Raw genomic sequence first — 21218 nt, 5'->3', positions numbered from 1 at the left:
TACTCAAGGGAAAGCTTTATCTAGCGAATTTTTCACAAGAAAAGGATCAACTTGATACATGCTTGGTGGCAAAGTCTAGCTTGGGTTGGTTGTGGCATCGCCGACTATCCCATATTGGGATGAGAAATCTCAACAAGCTCCTAAAGGGGATCACATTCTAGGACTAACCAATATTTCTTTTGAGAAAGATCGTATTTAAAGTGCTTGTCAAGCAGAAAAATAAGTTGGTGTTCCTCATCCATCAAAGAGCATCATCACCACCGTCAAGCCATTTGAACTACTACACATGGATCTCTTTGGCCCAGTGGCCTTCATAAGCATTGGTGGTAACAAATATGGCCTTGTCATTGTTAATGATTATCCTCGCTTCACGTGGTTATTCTTTTTGCATGACAAAAGTGTAGTGCAAGATACATTCAAGAAATTTGCAAAAAGGGCTCAAAATAAATTCGAGACCAAGATCAAGAAAGTGAGAAGTGACAATGGCACCGAATTCAAGAACACCAACATTGAATAATTCCTAGAAGAAGAGGGCATTGGTCATGAGTTCTCCATTCCATATACTCCACAATAAAACGGAATAGTTGAAAGGAAAAATAGAACTCTCATTGAAGCCGCAAGGACAATGCTTGATGAATACAAGGTCTCGGATCAATTTTGAGCGAAAGCAATCAACACGGTGTGCCATGCCATCAACCGTCTTTATCTACACAAGATCTTAAACAAGACGGCCTACGAGCTTCTACTTGGTAAAAAGCCTAACATGTCTTACTTTACAGTTTTTGGAAGTAAGTGTTTCATTCTTAACAAGAAGACCAAGAACTCTAAATTTGCACCTAAAGTTGATGAAGGTTTTCTTCTTGGTTATGCCTCAAATGCTTATGGCTATCGTGTCTTCAACAAAATCCGGTTTTGTTAAAGTTGCGTGTGACGTGACATTTGATGAATCTAATGGCTCTCAAGGGGAGCAAGTTGATGATGTTGTAGGCATGGAAGAATCACCAAGCAAGGCGATTAAGAAGCTAGCCACTGGTGAAATTAAGGTACAAGAACAAGAGGATCAAGATGATGATGATGTGTTGATGTTCAAAGGGTCATCTACATCCTCATCCGCCGCGCAAACCGGATACTCCGGTAATATGTCCGGAGACTCCGGATCTCCTTTCTGGAGTATCCGGATAGAGGACTGGACTATCCGGGTAACTGAAGATGAACCTTCAACTCCACATCAAGATCAATCTCAGGCTGAACAAGAAGTTGAGCCAATACAACATGAAACTCAAGTTCCTCATCCAAGAATCCATCAAATTATCCAAAAGGATCATTCCGTATATAACATCCTTAGAAGCATAAGCAAAGGGGTAACTACTCGTTCTCGTTTGGCAACCTTTTGTGAACATTACTTGTTTGTTTCTTCCTTGGAACCACTTAGGGTAGAAGAAGCTCTGGATGATCCGGATTGGGTGATGGCTATGCAAGAAGAATTGAACAACTTCACACGGAATGAAGTCTGGTCCTTAGTAGAAAGATCCAAGCAAAATGTTATTGGAACAAAGTGGGTTTTTCGGAACAAACAAGATGAACATGGCATGGTGACAAGAAACAAAGCAAGATTGGTTGCTCAAAGCTTCACACAAATCGAAGGTTTGGATTTTGGTGAGACTTATGCACCCGTAGCTAGGCTTGAGTCAATTCGTATATTGCTTGCCTTTGCAACTCACCATGATTTCAAGCTATACCAAATGGATGTGAAGAGTGCTTTTCTTAATGGACCAATCTCCGAATTGGTATATGTTGAGCAACCACCAGGTTTTGAAGATTCTAAGTTTTCTAATCACATCTACAAGCTCCATAAGGTGCTCTATGGGCTTAAGCAAGCTTCTAGAGCATGGTATGAATGACTAAAGAATTTTCTCTTAAGGAAAGGCTTTGAGATAGGCAAAGCCGATCCTACTCTCTTCACTCGTAAAATTGATAAAGATATTTTTGTATGCCAAATATATGTCGACGACATTATATTTGGTTCTACTAATCAATCTTGGTGCGAGGATTTTAGTAGGATCATGACGAAGAGATTTGAGATGTCCATGATGGGAGATTTGACTTTCTTTGTTGGCTTTCAAATCAAGCAACTCAAAGAAGTAACTTTTATTTGTCAAACCAAGTATACTAAAGATATGTTGAAGAAGTTTGACATGGAGAATGCCAAGCCTATCAAGACACCAATGCCGACTAATGGACATCTCGATCTAAATGAAGATGGCAAGGCTGTAGATCAAAAGGTATATTGCTCCATGATTGGATCCCTTCTTTACCTTTCTGTATCTAGGCCCGATATCATGCTTAGTGTGTGCATGTGTGCAAGATTTCAAGCTAATCCTAAGAAATGTCATCTTATGGCTGTTAAGAGAATTCTAAGATATTTGGTTTACACTCCGTACCTTGGCTTGTGGTATCCCAAGGGCTCCGCTTTCAAACTACTTGGCTACTCCGATTTGGACTATGCCAGTTGCAAAGTAGATAGGAAGAGTACATCGGGGACTTGTCAATTCTTTGGCCGGTCCCTTGTGTCTTGGAGTTCTAAGAAACAAAATTCTGTTGCCTTATCCACTGCCGAAGCCAAGTATGTTGCTGCAGGTGCTTGTTGTGCGCAACTACTTTGGATGAAATCCACCTTGAGCGATTTTGGTTGTAAGTTTAGTAAGATTCCACTCTTGTGTGACAACGAGAGTGCAATCAAGCTAGCTAACAACCCAGTAAAGCACTCAAGAACCAAACACATTGATATAAGGCACCATTTCTTGAGAGACCATGAGACCAAAGGAGATATCGTTTTGAGTCATGTAAGCACCGATAAACAGCTAGCCGATATCTTTACTAAACCACTTGATGAGCAAAGGTTTTGTACCTTGAGGAGTGAGCTAAATATTTTGGATTCTCGTAACTTAGTTTGAGATCATGCACATGTTTGATTGCTATAGAGAAATCTCTTTTGAAAAACCTACTAGAATTGCTAGGAGTGTGATTTTCAAAATAATTTGAATCTTTTCTTACTTACTGGAGACTATTGTTCCCATTTGTTGATTGTTGGATAGTCTCAAGTTAAGTGAGCTTCTCACATCACTAGATTTCTCACATCAAAATTCAATCCTATCCTTCATTGAAATTCTTCTCTGATTAAGGGGGAGCCGGATATTCCGGACATTCGTCCGGATACTCCGGACATCCGGATATTTCGGACATATGTCCGGATACTCCGGATGGTAAAACCATCCCATATATACCGTGAGGGGGTCGGGTAAAACGTTTCATCCTTTCTTTTTCACCGCCACCGCCACCGCCTCCTCCTTCCTCTCCTCTGCCTCCCTCACGCCCAAGGGGCGATTTCCTCCTTCCAAGCCCATAAGAATTGCAAATCGTTTGAGGAGGAGCACTCTCCCGTCCGAAATCTCCGGAGAACGCATTGGATTTGAAGTTTCCCATGTTTTCAACTCCATTAAGGTATTCAAACTTCAAATCACCCGATCTCTCAATGTAGTTGATAAAATTGGATATCCTTTAGGGAATTAACTTCACTCATGTCCAGCAGCTTGTACCCCAAATTTCACTCAAATCCCATGGTCGAATCTTTAGATTTCTTTAAAGTAGGGTTTGAAATTCGATGCCTGGAGACTCCGGATACTCCGGACAGTGTGGCCGGAGTATCTGGACATATACCCGGACTCTTCGGATTCTCAGAATTCCAGCCAGCACATTTCTTCTCTATTATTTTTATATTGCTCCTAATCACTCAATCCTATATCTAGGCTATGGGAAGAGACCGTGCACATGCTTCTACTGGGCAGAGATGGCAAAAAGGTTGCCACGATCCTCAACATCAAGTGGAAGAGGACTCTCCCCTCCGAGTCCTCCTCCAAGGGAACTGCGACCACGTCATCGTCCTGGCAAAGAGCCCGCAGGCAGCAGCTCACAAGCCCGACCATCCCGTCAAGCCCCATACATGATGGCAAGCATGCCAAATCCTCCGGCCAGGGCTAACCCTTCCAGACGAGGCATCGCAGCGGACATTTCCCGCGGACTCCTCCCCGCCTAGAGGTTTCTTTCTCTGCTGATCAGACTCGGTATCCCGTCTGTCCCAAGCTTACCCGACCTCAGATTTTGCTCGAGTTTACTATTTCCTTGGGGAGAAATTATTTCAAGCAAGCCGTGGCCCTTACAAGTGCTCGAACCGAAGACGTATATAGATATGAGAAGGCTGAAAACCTGGAAAGAAGATTTTGGTGTCAGTTGCATCAAGATTTCTATTCCTCTGTGGTTTTGCGCAAGGGCAAGGCACCAATTGTCCCCTGCAAATTTGTGGATTGGGCTTACTTTGAGAGACTCGATGACCCATTCTTCAATGAAGCAATTGCAAAATGCCGAGAATTTGGTATTTATGATATCATGGGTTTTCAGTATGACTGGAATGAAGAGATTCTTGCTCAATTTCATTCTTCTCTCTACTATGATGCAAGCAAGGTTGCCTTCTTTTGGACCACAGAAGGAGTTAAGTATGGGGTAGATTACATGATCTTCTCTAGGATTCTTGGATTTGGCTCACAGGATGAGAAGAGGAATCCAATTCATTTTGAGCATCAATTGAAGCCAAGTCAATTACCGGCTCTTTTCTACAATCCTATCCTGGCCGAAGCCGGTAATCCAAGCACCCTCCAACCCTTCTACTACACGATGAATCAATTCTTTCGTGCCACCATTGATGCTAAGGATGGTGATGCTACTGCACTTAGATATTTTGCTTGCAATCTCCTTGCTCGTACTATGCCCGGAGGACAACCATTTTGCATCATGGACTTATTTGGAATGAGTTGCGGAGAACCATGAATGATCCCAAGAAGTTTCTGCCCTCCGCTCCTTATATTATGTATATGATTGAGAGGGTCACCAAGATCACCTTTCCTAAGGACTGCAACCATGAGCCTCTTCGCATTCGTCCGCGCTCCGGCGATGCACCACGGGCACCTCCTCTTCATGCCGGCGCCACAAGAAACCCGAGGTTTGACCCAGCCCCATCTTATTCGGGTCCATCATCTTCTCGCCGTGGTCACCATGACTCATTCATCAAGAGGGCACTGAAGAGCATTTTTTGCATGTGCAAAACAGCCACTCAAGAAATCAATGAAAACCGCCGTGACATTATTGAGATCAAGGGTCACTTGGGGCTTCCGGCGGATCCCTACCATGAGTTGCTCGAGTTTGATGACCCATTTGCCGAGTGGGATGCTGCGGATGAGGCCGCCATTGCTGCTGCTCATGCTCCACTTCCTCGCCCACGTCGACGCACCCGTGCTCCTACTCGCTCTCGTCGGTCTCCTCCTCGTGGTCAAGAGATTTTTGATGAAGAGGAAGAGACCGAGGAAGAAGAACCCCCCAACTACCACGAGATCCCCGACTCGGATGAGGATGAGGATACCTCCGATGAGGATGCCCAAGATGATGATGAGTAGAAGACTTCCTCGCTCTTTTTCATTCCCTTTTTGGCACTTGATGACAAAGGGGGAGTGAAAATGATCATTTATGTACTCATTTGGGCTTTGTATCAAACTTAATGTTGTCTTATCGTTTCGCTTAAACAATCTTCATGTAAGGACTATGTGGTGTGAGAAAACTTGTAATGTGTGCTACTCTGTGTTGATTGTCAGTTTGAAGTTTGTTTTTAAGGCTGAAGTGACAGTGTGACTCTTATTTAGATTGTGATGCAATGTTATTTTTCTGGGTTCTGTGCTGATGGTCCGGATACTCCGGAAATTCTTCCGGATACTCCGAACACGTGGTCCGGAGTCTCCGGACATATACCCGGAGTCTCCAGGTTTTGTTGTCAAGTTTTTCTTGATTGAATAACATGACATTTGCATTACACACTATCTCAGCACACACTTGCTCACTCCACTATAGAGTGTATAAAGAGCTTTCATATCTTTTTCTAATATGGCAACCTTGACTTTAGAGAAGTCAATTTCAAATTCAAATTCATGGCATACATAAAGGGGGAGCTCTTTACATGCTTAAGATTACATCTTTATGGTTATCAAATGAGATACATGTGGGTTGTCATCAATCACCAAAAAGGAGGAGATTGAAAGATATTTAGGCCACTTAGTGGGTTTTGGTGATAGATGACAAAGAACATGTATATTTAATCATGTTATTAAGTATGTGTGCAGGTACTAAGGGTGACTGAGCAAAGCATATAATGAAGCATGAACCCTCAAAAAGGATATGAAAAGCGGTATTCTCAAGAGTACTAAAAGACTAGATTTTATTTTTGAAATTGAGTATAGGAACTCCGTTCTATCAAGAGAAACTTTGATCGACAAGCGTGGACGTGGTAGTTGTGCTCAAGAGAACCTTCAAAAACTATGAGAAACAATCCTATCACTTAAAAAGGGACTTCCTGTGAAATTCACTGTCTAACCCGGAGTGTCCGGGTTCCAGTCCGGAATATCCGGACAGAGTGTCCGGAGTATCCGGACGTGTACCCGGAGTCTCCGAGTTACTGTTACTTGTCCGCAAAACTCTCTGGTCCGGAGTGTCCAGACCCAAGTGTCCGGAGTATCCGGACATATACCCAGAGTATCCGGGTACCCTTCTCCCAACGGCTAGTTTCTGTGAGAGGGGGTATAAATACCCCCATACCCCTTCATTTACTTCTCTCTTGCTCATTTTCGACCAGAACTGCCTACTAGCAAAAGAGAGCCCTCTCACTTCCCATTTGCTCAATTCTTGAGTGATTTTCTTAGGGGATTGAAGTGAGATTGTTGCAAGAGCTAAGATTTGTGCAAGTAAGTCTCGATTCCATCTCTTGAGCACATCATCCAAGTCTAGCCGGTGGATTCTAGTTTGTTACTCTTGGAGCTTCAAGCTCCTAGATGGCTAGGCGTCGCTTGTGATTGCGTGATTGAGTTGTGAGCATCACAGCAAGTTTATAATCATCATTCCTCTCCGAGGAATTCATAGTAAGTGACCTTGGATTTGAGCGTTGGTCTCACCCTTGGGAGAGGAGCATAGGGGTTCTTGAGCACCGTCTCTTGAATCCTTCCTCAACGGAGACGTAGCTCTTTTGGGAGTGAACTTCGGGAAACAAATTCTGTCTCATTCTCGCAATTCTAGCTTGTCTTTGTGGTTGTTTGCTTGTGAGACTAACTTTCTAGGGTTTGAGGACGATCTACTATTACACAAGTCTCTAGTGTAAGACAACTGGTGAGAAACACTCAAAAGGTACCACTAGTCTCTCTAAATTTACTAGATCTAATTTACAGCATCATTATCTTTGTTTTTTGTGTAGCTTGTTTCATACCCGGATAGTCCGGATATTATCTCCGGAAACTCCGAACCTGATATCCGGAGTATCCGGACATCTGTGTTACTAACCGTATTCAAAGTGTTTTAAGCTTCAGATTAGTCTATTCACCCCCCCTCTAGGCTTCTTGAGGTCCTTTCAAAATCAAATGCAGAAGGTGGCACTAGCACCGAGGGCAAGCACCAATGTCCAATTTGTCATGATTATGGCCATCACTGGTACACTTGCAAAGAAGGAGATTCTGTTGATATTGCAGCCATGCTTGCTGAAAGGCTTGTTCAGCAACTTATGAATGTTTTACAACTCTATACCATACGTACTAACACAATCTGTTACAATGTAGGGGACCCCCAAAGAAGAGGAAGAAGACAACCAGCATCAACTGAAAGAAGTCTTGTGCCAGTCTGTGACCCTATGCCAAACTAGGATGGTTTTCCTAGCATTGCCCAGTACAACATCTACTGGGAACCAAATGAACAGCACAAGCACATCATCAGCAAATGCCAAGAAGAAAAAGAGCAGCACAAGCACATCACCAGTAGCTGCAAAGAAGGGAAAGAGCACAAGCACACATCTACAGCTTCTGACTCTGTCAGGTTAGCTACCTATTGATGCTCATCATCAATAACTACATAAACAACATGTGTTCTAACTAGTTCTAGTTCTGGTTCTAACATGTCTGCAGTAAAAGATCTGCTACTGGTTCTAACCAGTTGGATCATGTCACTCTCAGCACTATAGTTCCCAGCTGGAGAATTACAGCAAGATCAGTCCATTTCTGGTGAAAAGAGTTCCAAGCTACCTATCAGAAAGAAAAAGCAAGCAAAGGTGGTGGTGGAAGCACAAGGCTTTGGGTCTCTAGCAATGAATACAAGAATCAAGGTCCCCAGCTCTCCAGATAGCCCTGCAATGGGAACAAGGAGCAAGAGGAAGCTGCAGGTCACTTAAAACGCAATGTTTGATGGGTGACATAAACATTTTGTAAAGATCCTTTTGGTACTTGTTAGATCATTCTGGATGATGAAAATTGATAAATTGTCTCCTGGATGTAGTCTAGTTCATCTTTGGATGTGGTCGAGTTTATGATGCTTGTGGACGTGGTCTAACTTATCTGGATGACCAAAACTATGATCTGGTTATTTGGAATGTTAGTATCGGGTTGTGCTATGATCTATGGACAAGAACACAACTCTCTCACAACTTTTCATTCTGGATTGCATTCAGACATTCATCCATCCATTCATACAGCCATAAGCATTTCAAAGTAGAGCATACAAGAGGGTGATGCAAACTACTGCATCTTGCTAATGCATCATGCATCGACTACTTTCACTTCTTCAGGATTGCATACAAGACAAGCATGATGCAAACAAAAACTAGCTTCTCGATCCATTTTAGTTGCTCGAAGATCTTTTCTTCAACCATCCTTCTACCATGGCCTTCCACTTGCTTAGCAACAGCTCTTGGCGCGTCTGCTTCAGGTTGAGGAACCAGAGAAAGAACATGATGAACAGGAGGTCCTGCCTGGGCAGATGTCTGTCCCATCATGTCCTCCCACATAAAGAACTAGCATCCCCAGCCTAAATCACAAATAGAAGACAAGAAAACCAAGCATTTCAAAATAACAACAAACTCATCAATCAAAAAATTGCAAAGAAAAAGGGATGAATCTCACCGAAAAATACGGACACTTGTAGAAACCGCGGCCGAAATTCTTTTTCCAGTTTGCTAACACTCCGCAGTTCGGGCAAAACACCCTCCTGGTCATCCCTCCATTGCTCGAGACTTGGAACATGACTCTCTAGAGAAGCAGATGCAACAACACAAGAAGAAGAAGAACAAGGAAGAAGAAGGGAATGCATGAAGAAGAGGACTAGTGCTCACTATATAGCACTACGTCCTGGCGCCAAGCAGTGAAATTGGCGGCAACTTTGCCGCCAAAAGGAGCAGCGCCGAGTGGCGTTGGAGGTAACATGAAAATTTTCATGCGAACAGATGAACAGATGGATAAAACCGACATTTCTCCTACCTATTTGCTGCCGTTAAATCAAATATAGACGGGGAGGGTACCGGAGTCCAGAAAGTTGGATTAGTGGCTGGGTGGGAGCGAGGATTTTTTCAGCGGAGCGCTAGTCGGCATGGAGATAGGAGCAATGAGATGGGAGCAATGAGCAACACGGAGCGGATGTTCTTCTTCGAGCTCGACTGCCGGAACGCCAAGGCCGCGTACGAGCACAACCCGCTCGACGCCGACGTACGATGCATCTCGCACTCTCCTCTCCCGTTGCCTTTTCCGCCGCCTGGCTCAAACTCCGCGCAATCTGATCTGATTTGACCTGGTGGTGTGTTTCATGCGCGAGCGCAGAACCTGACGCGGTGGGGAGGCGCGCTGCTGGAGCTGTCGCAGGAGCGGACCGGCCCGAGAGCCTCAAGAGCCTTGAAGGTATTGCTTCGTTGGATTTGGACGATTCCTCTTATTATAGATTGGGCTATTCGGATGAGCCCTTTGTTGTGAATTTTGTTTTGTGTTTTCTGTTAGCAGTCCGTCTGATGAGCTTAGGATCTCAACGTGTGCTTTAAGAATCCATAATGTTCAATCCCTGCGGCATTTGTTAGGCCATTGAGCTGTATGCTGCGGCATTTTTTTTCTGCTTCATTAGTTCACATTATGAATGGGTATCGGGTGCTCTATGCTTTGGGTATTTGCTGGAAAGTTTCTAACAGTATATAGAAAGCATTTACTCAATAAAACTTGGTGTTGGGCATATTGAATCTTTACTGCTGATGAATACTCTGTAAGCAGTTGTGAACAAAACACTTCAAGTGATTATTGCTTATGTATCCATCAGGTAACTGGCTGCTTGCTTCCAGTTTTCTTTTCGTTACTTGTCAGTGGCATTGTTCGTATTTGTTATGGTTGCTTGCTTCAAGTTTTCTTTTGATTGCTTGCCTGTTCATATTTTGTCATGCAAGGTACTTTGTGAAGGCAACCGAGTGTTTCCAGAAGGCTGTTGACGTGGTATGTGTCTGCTGCTAGTTTGTTGGCTTCATTTATACACATTTCCACCATTCCTTATGTAACCTTCTGTATGTAGGCCAACCGTCACATGAAGTCAGATTGACATGGAAAGCATCTGGAAGAATGTTCATGAAACGACTATTTTAATGTTTCACCATCCAAAGTTACAAAACTTATGTTTCTGCTGTTGCCTCTTGTGCTCTTCGGTTGAGCTGGAAACTGATAGGCGCTCCTGTTTTTAGGAACCTGCAAATGATCTGTTCAGGAAGTCTTTGGACTTGTCATCTAAGGTGTGTTGTTCTGCTCTCCTTTTTGTTCTGCAGGACATATATGTTGTTAAGCTATAATGCATCCGTACAACTGTAACCAGAGCGTAAACTAAGCTCATAATCGTACTGGATTTGAGTTTTGTGTCAGAAATCAGGCTTCTTTTCCTCGTGACTTATTACATTTAATTGTTGTGCTTGTCAAAAATTGTCCTGCTTCTGCATCATTTCCTGTTAGAGCGGGCCCAACAATATAAATCAATATGTATTAGATACTTTGGCTGTCATGTCAAGTGTCAAGTAGATATAGGATTCTCAAAATATATTCCCAAAAGGCCCAGTAAGTCCTATTAGATAATGCATTGTGCTGGGGTGTCAACTCACGAGTTTAGATATTTAAACTTGTGGACAGCAGCCATTGTTGTCATCTGCTATGTTTAACATGGTCAGTTCGTTTGGTACATGAATACAAAGAGTTGGCAGAGTGTTTTGAGTAAAATGGCAGAGTGTTTTCTTTTAACATGGTGGAATCTTAAGTTTTAGCAATAAAATGGCTTGTGTCTTGCACATAAGTTTGTGTCCTGCATGGAAGGTAGAAAGAATAAACAATTCAGTTTTTGCTTTGTTCTATCCTATATGATTATTAGGCATTGATTATTTTTTCCATATTGAACTTAAGGAGACAACAAGCTTTTCGTACTTCAATTTGACATAATTGTGTGCACTTTACTGATTACATAGTTAATTCATTTTTCAGGAAGTGCTAGGTGCTGCTGCTGGATCCATGTAATTCCTTTTGGTTTTTGAGTCCCTGGAAGTGAGTCTGCACACAAGTGCAAGACAATCTGTACATCCGGCTTTTGGATCCATGCATTGCTATTAGTTTTTGAGTTTCTGAAAATGATTGTGAGCACAAACCTGATAGGTCTGCAACATAATCTAGCATAGACTCCTGTTAGAACCATGAATTTCTTCTGGTATTTGACTTGGTAGAAGCGATAATGTACACTGACTATGGTGTGGTGAATGAATATTTGAAGCTCAATATGACATGATGGCTACTGGATTAGTTTTAAATTTGGGTTCAATTTGTACCTTTTGTTACCTGACCAAAATTTTGTTTTAGAATACATGTGAAAGTATTTGTGATTTATATAATAGATAAAACCTGTGTATTGTGATGTATATAAGATATATTTCCTATCTTTTTTTTAATTCATCATAGGAGACGTGAGTTGCCAACCGTGTCTCCAATGACCCTCTCATTGGAGATGCGGATTGGCAAAACGCATCTCCAATGATAGGCGAGTTTTAATCGACCCGCGTCTCCAATGAGAGGTCATTGGGGACGTGGGTTGATAAAAACGCATTTCCTATGACTCCAGTCATTGGAGACGCAGAAAATCCGCGTCTCCTATGACTTCATGTCAGAGATGTAAATTTGGAGACGCAAAAAAATACTCGTCTCCTATGTGAGTTAACCAGCGTCTCCTATGAGGCTTTCTTACATAGTGCATGTTTCTAATGGCTGATTGGTTTGAACAAACAAAGGTTCCGATTTCTATTGACGGTTTCTAATGGCTAGTTTGTGTGGAGGTGAGTATTTATACTTCTCCACTTCTTTAGCCAGCTGCTATTGTTGAGGTTGTTGTAGTGCTTCCTGTTCATGCAGTGATGACCATTAGAGAAGAAAACTCTCCCCAACCAATCTTCTTTGTGAGGTTGTTTGATCATTGTAGTATCTCGGAGTTGGGTGTGAGAGAATTCATGATTGTGAGCATTTGAGAGCACACAAACCCTTAAGTATTGTTGAGCTTAGTCAAGTTTCAAGATTTGTTACTCTTGGAGGTGAACCTTCCTAGACGGTTAGATATCGTCCGGTGAGCTACCGAGCATGGAGTGAGCTTCGGGACAGTTTGTGCAAGTCGTGCTTGACCTCCACAAGGGAAAAAGCTAACTAGTGGATCGAGGAAAATGGTTGAAAGAGATCTGACTCAAATGATGGAGTTGGAAAAAAAAACTCACCTAAGAGGTCCTCAAACGACTGATTCATAAGTATGAATCTAAACTCTGAAAAAACAAATTCTCATGTTTTCTTGTTGGTTTGCTCATTTTATTATGCTCATTGATAGTCTTGTGAAGTTCCCGATCTACTTGAGTGTTGTGTTTCTCGGTGCATGAACTTGGTACATTTGCTGGAATACATTTCTCCAGATGTTACATTTCAAGTTTGATTTGAACACGAACTTATTTGTAGGGTTAAAACCGGATTTTCTAGTTTTGGCTAAGTTGATTTTAATCCGCTGTATTTAAGTGAAAATTTCAGGTTATTCCAATTCACCCCGTTTAGGCGATATTCAAGATTTTTTTATGGTGATGTAATGTGCTAGTAGTAGTATTTTCATAGGTCAAGTTATGATGGAGTTTTGGCTAATGAAGATCTGTTAGAAACACTTGATACTCTCTCTATTTTTAAATACATAACGTTTAGATGCCATATACTACCTCTGTCCTAAAGTACAGTTCGTTTTGACTTTTTTAGATATATAGTTTTTGCTACGTATCTAGATATAATTTGCATCTAGATGCATAACAAAATATTTGTATATAGAAAAGTCAAAATAAATTGTAAGTTGAGACGAAGGTAGTATTTAGAAAGAAAAATATTTTATTAAAATTAGTAGCTAGACCAGACTAATGTCACATGTGGTAGTAGGCAAGTGGTCTTATGATAAATACTCGGTAAAGCTAGTGAGCTAGAAAGTAACTTTCTTGTTTTCAGTATAAAATTGGGCTAAAGCATTTTGGTCCAAAACAAATTAAAGATGGAGTCTTTCCATTTGCTCTAAAAAGAAATATGGAAAAAAACTTCACTTTCTCATTTGTGACGTTTGAGTAACCTCCAATCGACAATTGTAGCTATCACTAATCTAAATGGGCGCAATGAGAGGGAATGAACTTCCCCGTACCATTTGGTTAGAAGCCCCTCCGCTCTTTAAAAAAGAAATACCTTATTCACCAGTTGTCTTACTTCTTTATTTGCTTCCTCCTATCTTGTTCCCAATCAATCTCCGCCACTACCAACCCTGCAGCCGTCCGCTTGGCATCCCGCGCTGAGAGCGGCGCCATCAGCTCCCACGACACCCATGGTGGCCCGCAATGCATCGTCACCCGCCCTACCGCCCCGCCCTACTAGATCTGTTTTTAATTATTTCGATGAGTTTCCTATCGTCTCGCCCTCCGGTCCACGCCCAACAATCGCCTTTAGTTACACAACCTCTTGTCACTCTAGTCATGATGTCTACTTCCCAATCTAAAAATCTAACCCTAATCTCAAATCTTAACTGATGGTTGTGAGAGTATTGCTAGAGCGCCGCCGCCGCCGTCGGTAGATCTGGAGGTTAGATCAATTATGCCGTTAGTGGATATAAGGTTAGTTTTTGTTCGCGATTTGTTTCCAAATCTGGAGCCTGTACCTGTCCATGTTGCATCTTCCTATTGCTAGTTTTAATTCAAAATATGTTGGTATTTTACCTCCAAACTGGGGCCAAAATTGAAAAACTGTGAAACTGAAGGACTCGAGTGTTGTGGTACTATACTATTCTTTTCCCACTTCTATGGCTGCCATAGTGCCATGGGGTTAGTTGTGCACGTGCTCGGCATCCTCGGCAACCTCGCCGCAGGCAACAGTCACAATAAGCCAGCCGCTAGCCTCATTCGTTGCCCCGGAGCTTTTTCTTGTCGAGAGGTGTGAATATCCTCATTTATCTCCCCTAGTACCAGATTGGCGTGGGGTTGGAGATCCATCCGGACTCCATGGATTCCTTCTTTGCTGGTAAGTAAAACAATCGTGCCTTGGATGGACGGCCTGAGGATGGAGAGAGTGGTTTTGTTTTCAAATTCACATAATTTCTTGCTCTCCTTCCCTTAGTTCATACAGTTTTTGAATTCTGTGCGGCGTGCTCCACGCCAAATCCAGTCTGACATACTAATCCAAACCATCTATCAGTAGTGCAGTTAGGTTCTTCTTCAGCACACAAGGAGTTGCAACCCTGGTCGGAGTTTGTTTTATTTGTCTTTTTATAGTTCATATATGGAAAGTTTTCTAACACACTCAAATGTCTCACCTTTGTATTGCTTCAGTTATGTACAGTACTATGCAGTACTGTAATCATCACATATCCCCTCCTTTTATTGTTTTCTTCGTATACAATGTTGCTAGGAGCAAATGTCTAATTTGTTGAATGAATAGCAATCCAGCTGAATTAGATAAAAAGCAGTTTTCAACTCTTAAGATTTGATTTTCTTTCGTTCAGAAAGAAAAACAGTGAAATCTCAAATATCAACTAGTTTACATTGCAGGCAATATATCCTTTGTGGTTCTGTAATATTATCTACATATTTTGATTTGCTTTGTTAGAAAGTGATACTTAATTTACCTTATCTGGTTACATACAAGGTTTAAATTATAATTATTGATGACGATTTAAAAATGCTAGTCATGTAAAGTTAAGTTTGAAAATCCATGATAACATAAGCATATTGCTTCATTTTCTGGTACCATGCATATCCAAAAAAGTCTGTAGTCATGAAGAATTAAGGTTTGATTATGTGTGATTCAGTATTGCAGTAACACCCCTTCGATTTTATTTAGATTTACCATAGAGTTGAAATATTATTATATTAAATAAAGAAGAGAAAAAAGACCAACCATGGTATTAGATGTTAGTTAACACTTAACAGTAATAATGACCAAAGTGATCAATATCAACTGGTGTGGGGACCTCTTAATATAACTTTCATATCTAGGGAGTTCATTGCAATTTTTTTACATGGCAATGCAGAATGGCAGCAAGCAAGCAAAAGAAACGACAGATGAATTCTACAACCTCAGAGCAATGCAGACCGGTGAAGAAATCAAAATCTGACTCATCTAATTGTCTAGTAAGTTTGAAGCCTCATATTGGTCTTCAATGGGACCAATATCTGAGGAGAGTTGTGCCAAAACAGGAACAAGTTGGAATTTTGTGGTCAGACTTGGCCCCTTTCGTAAAAAGCAAGAAACGTCGATCAGGCCTTGCCGATGTTATAAATGTTCCTTCAGACACTTTTTCTCTTGAGAACCTGATAGGTATACTATCCTGCGAGGTATGCCTAGCTTTTCTTTTGCCCACAATATTATTTACCTTGATTTATTTTATGGTGATTCCATTTGTTTTGTATATGGCTGCCCTTGACTTGCTTGAGAGTTATTATTTTGTTGGTGTTAGCCTCCTCTATCGCGCTATATCTCTTGCTGTACATCAACAGAGGTTGTCCTTGAGTGTAGGTATGGTCTACATGTCTGACAGAAGCTGAGAGAATGTTTCTCACACAATGTCTTCCAGGCGAGACTCACGAAGAAGAAAATGTACATTTGTTGCTTACAGGAAAAAATCATCACTTTGGAAATCCTTTTCTCAGCTGGCAAGTTCGTCTACATTCAGTTTCCACTTTTTATTTGCATTTCTAGGGTTCTTGATGCATACAGTTATGCCTTCTGTTTGCTCTGTTGTTCATGTACTTTCTGAATGTATCTGCTGTGAGCTAATTTGCTTTATTTCCCCGTCCAGTGTATGGTAAGAAGGTATCTAGTAGGGTTTTGAAATAGGCACATGAACATTATTTCCTCCCACAAGTCCTGCTTGTCTTGGTACAACATGATGCCAGTTAGATCTACCATTGAGTTTGTGATAACTAAAATTTTTTGTGATGGACATAGGATTTGGTCGAACATTAGAGGCATTTTCAAGGGGAGTTGGTGAGGGAATGGCAGGTGCAGTGGCTGGGGCCAGCTCACAGAGGCTGAAGAGCTGTTGAAGGGTTCCTTTGTAATTCTTGCTTTTCTTATTATTGATGGACCACCCCTCTTTATACAAAAGGGGAAAAATTGACCCATATGCCTAATAGATTGAATCCAATCCTAACAATATGAAACATGGAACTTTCTAATCAACAGGGGACATGAAGCTGCTGCCACAATACCAGTGCGCTTACTGTGAGCGTGCTACAGCATGTCTAAACTCTGAACAGTACAACCGGCCTCTCCAGGTTGCTTGTCCGGCCTGCTAGCCCAGAACCTTAACAGATGCTCATACTATTTAGACATTGAATAACCACTTCCTTTAAAGTAAGACAATTAGCAACTTTAGAACCTGCACCAAGGCCACTGATACTTTTGCTGTGACCTACTATGGGAAATGCACATTGACCTACATCATTTATAGCTTATCCAGTGCCAGCCACCAGGGTTCAAATCCCGGTGTGCATATATTTAGATGTTTGTGGAGTTTAATGGTTGTATGCATCCCTAATTGATGCAGAAGCCAGACGTTATACTTCCTTCATCTTAAAAGCCAGTCCCTAAGTTTAGGGTTCTCATTATCCTATGTTGCGGTTAGTCCCTATTAGATATCATTAATGCACTCAATCTGCTTATGCTTAAATAATGTTGCACTATACCATAACAGAATAATGTTCCCCCTAACTTTGTTCAGTCAACTTTCCATCAGTTTTGCTACAATATTATTTTTACCTCTTGATATGATTGTAACTTTGTTAGAAGTGGACCGTTGATTAAACTATTGAACTATAGGTCATCTTCTCTTTGCTATGGTGACGTTCATCCAGATGCTGTACTTAACAAGGAGAACCGCATGAAAAAGGATGAGAAGGCATATAATATTAGTTTGCTTAATTACTGTTCCAAGTATGCCAAAACCCAAGCAAGTATATTATAAGTTTACTATTTTGGTGATCCCTTGATATTAATCGCAAAGTGATTGTGCAGAATGGCGGATACCTTGAAGAAATGGAGGAAGAGATGGCTAAGTTTTGGTAGTATGGAGAATCTGTTCAGGTTGGGCTTGCTTAAATCATTCATCTTTTTGGTGACGCAATGATTTATTTACTGGATCTGCTCTGGTTTTCTTTCATATGTGGTTCACATGTTTGCTAGATAAATTGCTCCATGTTGTCAAATTCTTCCACAGTTCAAATATGAAACTTACAAATAGATAAGCCATTGTTTCTTATGCTTTTTCAGAGATAACCCTCCTAATCAGAATCAAGGAGTTATGCAGCTGAAAACTACTAAGATTGGAATACCCCTGATAAAGGTTGCACAAAGTGTCGATGTTTCGAAGTTTATGTCTTACATCAAAGTAAGATAGCTATCTCTATCTCATAATAAGGGTAATCCTGATTACCTTTGATCAGCTTGGCCATGGGAGCTTCTTTAGAAAAAATAACGAGATCTCAGTCATCCAGACATGCACTTCTATAACGTGCATTTCTTCCTGCAATTTAGTACATTCTGCCAACTAAGAAGTAGACTGCTAAAATTAGGTCCTCTGTTTGTGTATTTGCTCTCCATGCCCACACAGTTTTAAAGTACTTTTGCCTTCTATTTTTGAAATGTGGTATTGCTGGACTGAAAGAAGAGAGATATTTGTACTTTGCCCATGTGTTCAACTTTGTACAATGCTTGTACTCAGTTATGGGTGTTTCTGCTAACAGCTAAGCTAGTCGATGTGGGCACTCGATTGTTTCACATGTAGTTCTTTTTCTAGAACCTATTCTTTTTTTCCATCTTGTAACTTTCTTAATTAGCTATTACCTTCTTTTGTAATTGTTTATGTCTGAAGGGGTGTGTTAATTTGCAATACGATGTAGAAATGAGTCATAATTTCCTAAATTAGTCTGCATCATTGGATGTGCGTGAAAACTGATTATCAGCACTGACTGGACTGTTCATGGCGGTTTTTGATGCCTGGTTATTACTTTTGGTGTCATTCTTAAGATGCACCTTCCACCACCAATATTGATCAAATAATATTAATATAAATAATAAATTACAAATATATAATTGAAAAGAGTATTTTTCAAGATGATCTACTTCGTTTTACAATTCTGAATAGCAACATTTATTTCAGAGTTTAGATCATCACTGTATGGTGCATTTTACTGAATGCTGTGGTTGGCACCTTTGCTTTTGTAATATTTTCAGGTTAGTAGAGTACAGCTCAAGCATATCAAGAGACTCAAGCAAACTGGGGATGGCATTCAGATCAATCATGTTTCACGTGTAATTGGTGGCCTTAATAAATACAATGTAAAACCATATGGAGCTCTGATAGAGGATGAACAGAGGAGACTGCGTGAACATTGGCCAGTAATGCTTCAATTTAGTAGGTAAATCTTATGTGGATCATTATTCTTATGAGGAAGTATTTACATAACAGGTTGAACATGTCATGCCATGATTTACCTGCTGCTTTTGAGGTTCTTAAGGACAGGAAGGCGCTGATGGATAAATCAAGAAAACTATTATGCGTTGAGCTTGAAGAGAAGAATGTATATGTCTCAAGATAGGTTCGTTCTGACTTGTCCTTCAATTCTTATTCTTAAATCCTATATTTTGTGCCTGAAAGAGCTGCTTTACTTGAACGTATAAAGAAAAATGGTGGATGATATCTCTTCACGCTTACTTCTGTTATGTATCAAACCATTCTACAATGTATCATATCATTCACCTGTGCAGCAGAATTCCTCTTTAATTTTCATGCTCTAGATGAGAATTCCATGACTAAAAAAGACACGGAATTTGTAATAGAGGCATCTAATATGGAAGATCTAGGTAGCATTTCATTATGAATGGTGAATTTCTCTACATGCTATCTTTTTGTATAAGGTAATTGCATGGTCATTTTCTTAAAAAATATACTTTGTTTTAATCTTTTTAATGAAAACAAATTAGTTTAACAAGACAGTCTTAATTTATTTCTAATACATAATGCTCAGTAGATGATTATGGTTTATTTATGTTTGTTTATGATGAGAAGGCAGACCAGTTAACAGAGACAATCAAAGAGGTAGGACACTCTGGTGCTAGCGAAAATGATGGTAGCCTGATTTTGCAAAATGATCAAAGTATGTTGCAAGGTGGGGGTGATCAGAGCACATCTCTTCAAGATCGGGATGATGAGCAGACTAAGGATATGAATGCATCTATTTACCATGTTCATAGTCTGAATGTGGATGATCATGATCTCATGGTAGCCAGGGGCACAGACATAACATGCGAAACTGAGCAAAACTCTGATGTGCAAGACCATGATCGTAATGGTGTCAGCTCTGTAGGTAAAGGAGTTTCCTGCTGTGCCAACAATGCTAATGAGAAGAATGAAGATCTCCCGGACATTGAATTGCCTAAAAATGCCCTGGGTGCTAAAGATGAAGATATAAAAGAAATCACCTATGAAGATACAACTCGTAACAATTATAATGCAGAGAGTCAACAGATCGGTTACATCGATTATACAAGCACACATATTCTCTTGACTGCGAAAATATGCAACTCGATGATCTTGATGGAGTTTCTTACAAAGGTCCATCAGTTCATGCTCATGAGCAAGATCGCGACCTGGAAAGCATCAGCCATGCTATTGTGAACCGCAGTTGTTGCCACAGCTCAAATATTTCTGCAGAAGTGAGTCATCCGAAGATGAACACTGTAATTGGGGACCAAGAAAAGACCGAGAACATTATGATGATGCCATCAAACAGTTCAACACTACTTCCTAAGCCCTCTGGCGAACAAATGTATGCAGAAGATGTTCTGGGTGTAAATGACCAAGTATCAAATGGTGAGGAAGACAGACGGCAATTGGCAGGCCCTCTTCAGCCCTATTATCATCCTTTAGAGGGTACAGTGTATATAATGGCTCAGATGACTTACAGATTAGGCAGCAGCATGTCACTTCAGGACAACAGAGTTCTTCAATTTACTCGGAGAATGGTGTTTTAAGGCAGCAGCAGGTTCAACTCACCACGTCTGTGTTCCCAGTGGGTAATCCAGCATCAGTTAGCGAGCCCTTCTCAAATCCGCAGAGCAATGGTCAACCCCAGACAGCAATGAACATTGGAGCAGTTTCCAACCCCATTCAACATGCAAAAAGCATCAAAAAGTGAATTGATGAGAGTGACGATGGCCTGTATGCACATCTTCACGAGGATAACTATGCTGATGTGAGTTTTCCAATCAAAGGGAACCCTCCTATTTCTGAGCAACATTCTTATCCTGCTTTTGCTTCAATGGATCATATAATAGGCATAACCGGATCCCCAAGGGGTGTCAGCTGCATAGTAGTAATTTATCTGGATTGGAGTCAAGTAACCGCTTAACCCAGGCCTTGCCAACTGGAAGCAGCACAAATGGAACTCTGCTCAATGCCGTATCCCAGTACAAGCAGCCATCAGCACACATGGAACATGAAGCGAGGAATCAAGTTAGTCTACCACAAAATCTTCTTCCTAGGACTCAAGGCACAAGCTCTTCAGTTCCAGATATGTATGGCAACACCCAGAATATGGCCAGCAGTGGAAGCAGTCATGTAGCACCTGTAGCTTCTCTGGATAACATGCAATGGCCAAGCTTCATACAGCAGAATCCTGGAATGGCGCCTGACTTTACAAACAGGCCGCCTGGAGAGCCAGAGACCAGATAGCTCGCTCTTTTTGAAACTGGATGTATCAT

The 21218-nt window shown here is 41.1% G+C and overlaps 1 protein-coding gene across 1 annotated transcript; it reads left to right on the top strand.

Annotated features, from left to right (window-relative positions):
• Window positions 1–15487: 15487 nt before the first annotated feature.
• LOC112883544 lies at window positions 15488–19054 on the top strand. Its single transcript, XM_025948851.1, has 7 exons — window positions 15488–15790; window positions 15972–16108; window positions 17277–17390; window positions 17472–17540; window positions 17727–17844; window positions 18690–18850; window positions 18925–19054. Exons 1-7 carry the CDS (start codon window positions 15488–15490, stop codon window positions 19052–19054), a joined length of 1032 nt encoding a protein of 343 aa, XP_025804636.1.
• The last annotated feature ends 2164 nt before the right edge of the window (window positions 19055–21218 follow it).

The sequence above is a fragment of the Panicum hallii genome, chromosome 2, assembly GCF_002211085.1.
Source record: "Panicum hallii strain FIL2 chromosome 2, PHallii_v3.1, whole genome shotgun sequence".
Lineage (NCBI taxonomy): Eukaryota > Viridiplantae > Streptophyta > Magnoliopsida > Poales > Poaceae > Panicum > Panicum hallii.
Note: the sequence above shows the minus strand (reverse complement) of the source record. Positions and strands in the feature narration are given on the sequence as shown.

Excerpts from the sequence above, each read along its gene's own strand:
- LOC112883544 (XM_025948851.1), top strand. The coding sequence starts at position 15,488 with ATGGCAGCAAGCAAGCAAAAGAAACGACAGATGAATTCTACAACCTCA. Across the intron at positions 16,109-17,276 it reads GGAAATCCTTTTCTCAGCTG|GTCATCTTCTCTTTGCTATG; the intron begins GCAAGTTCGTCT and ends ATTGAACTATAG. Across the intron at positions 17,391-17,471 it reads TTGCTTAATTACTGTTCCAA|AATGGCGGATACCTTGAAGA; the intron begins GTATGCCAAAAC and ends GTGATTGTGCAG.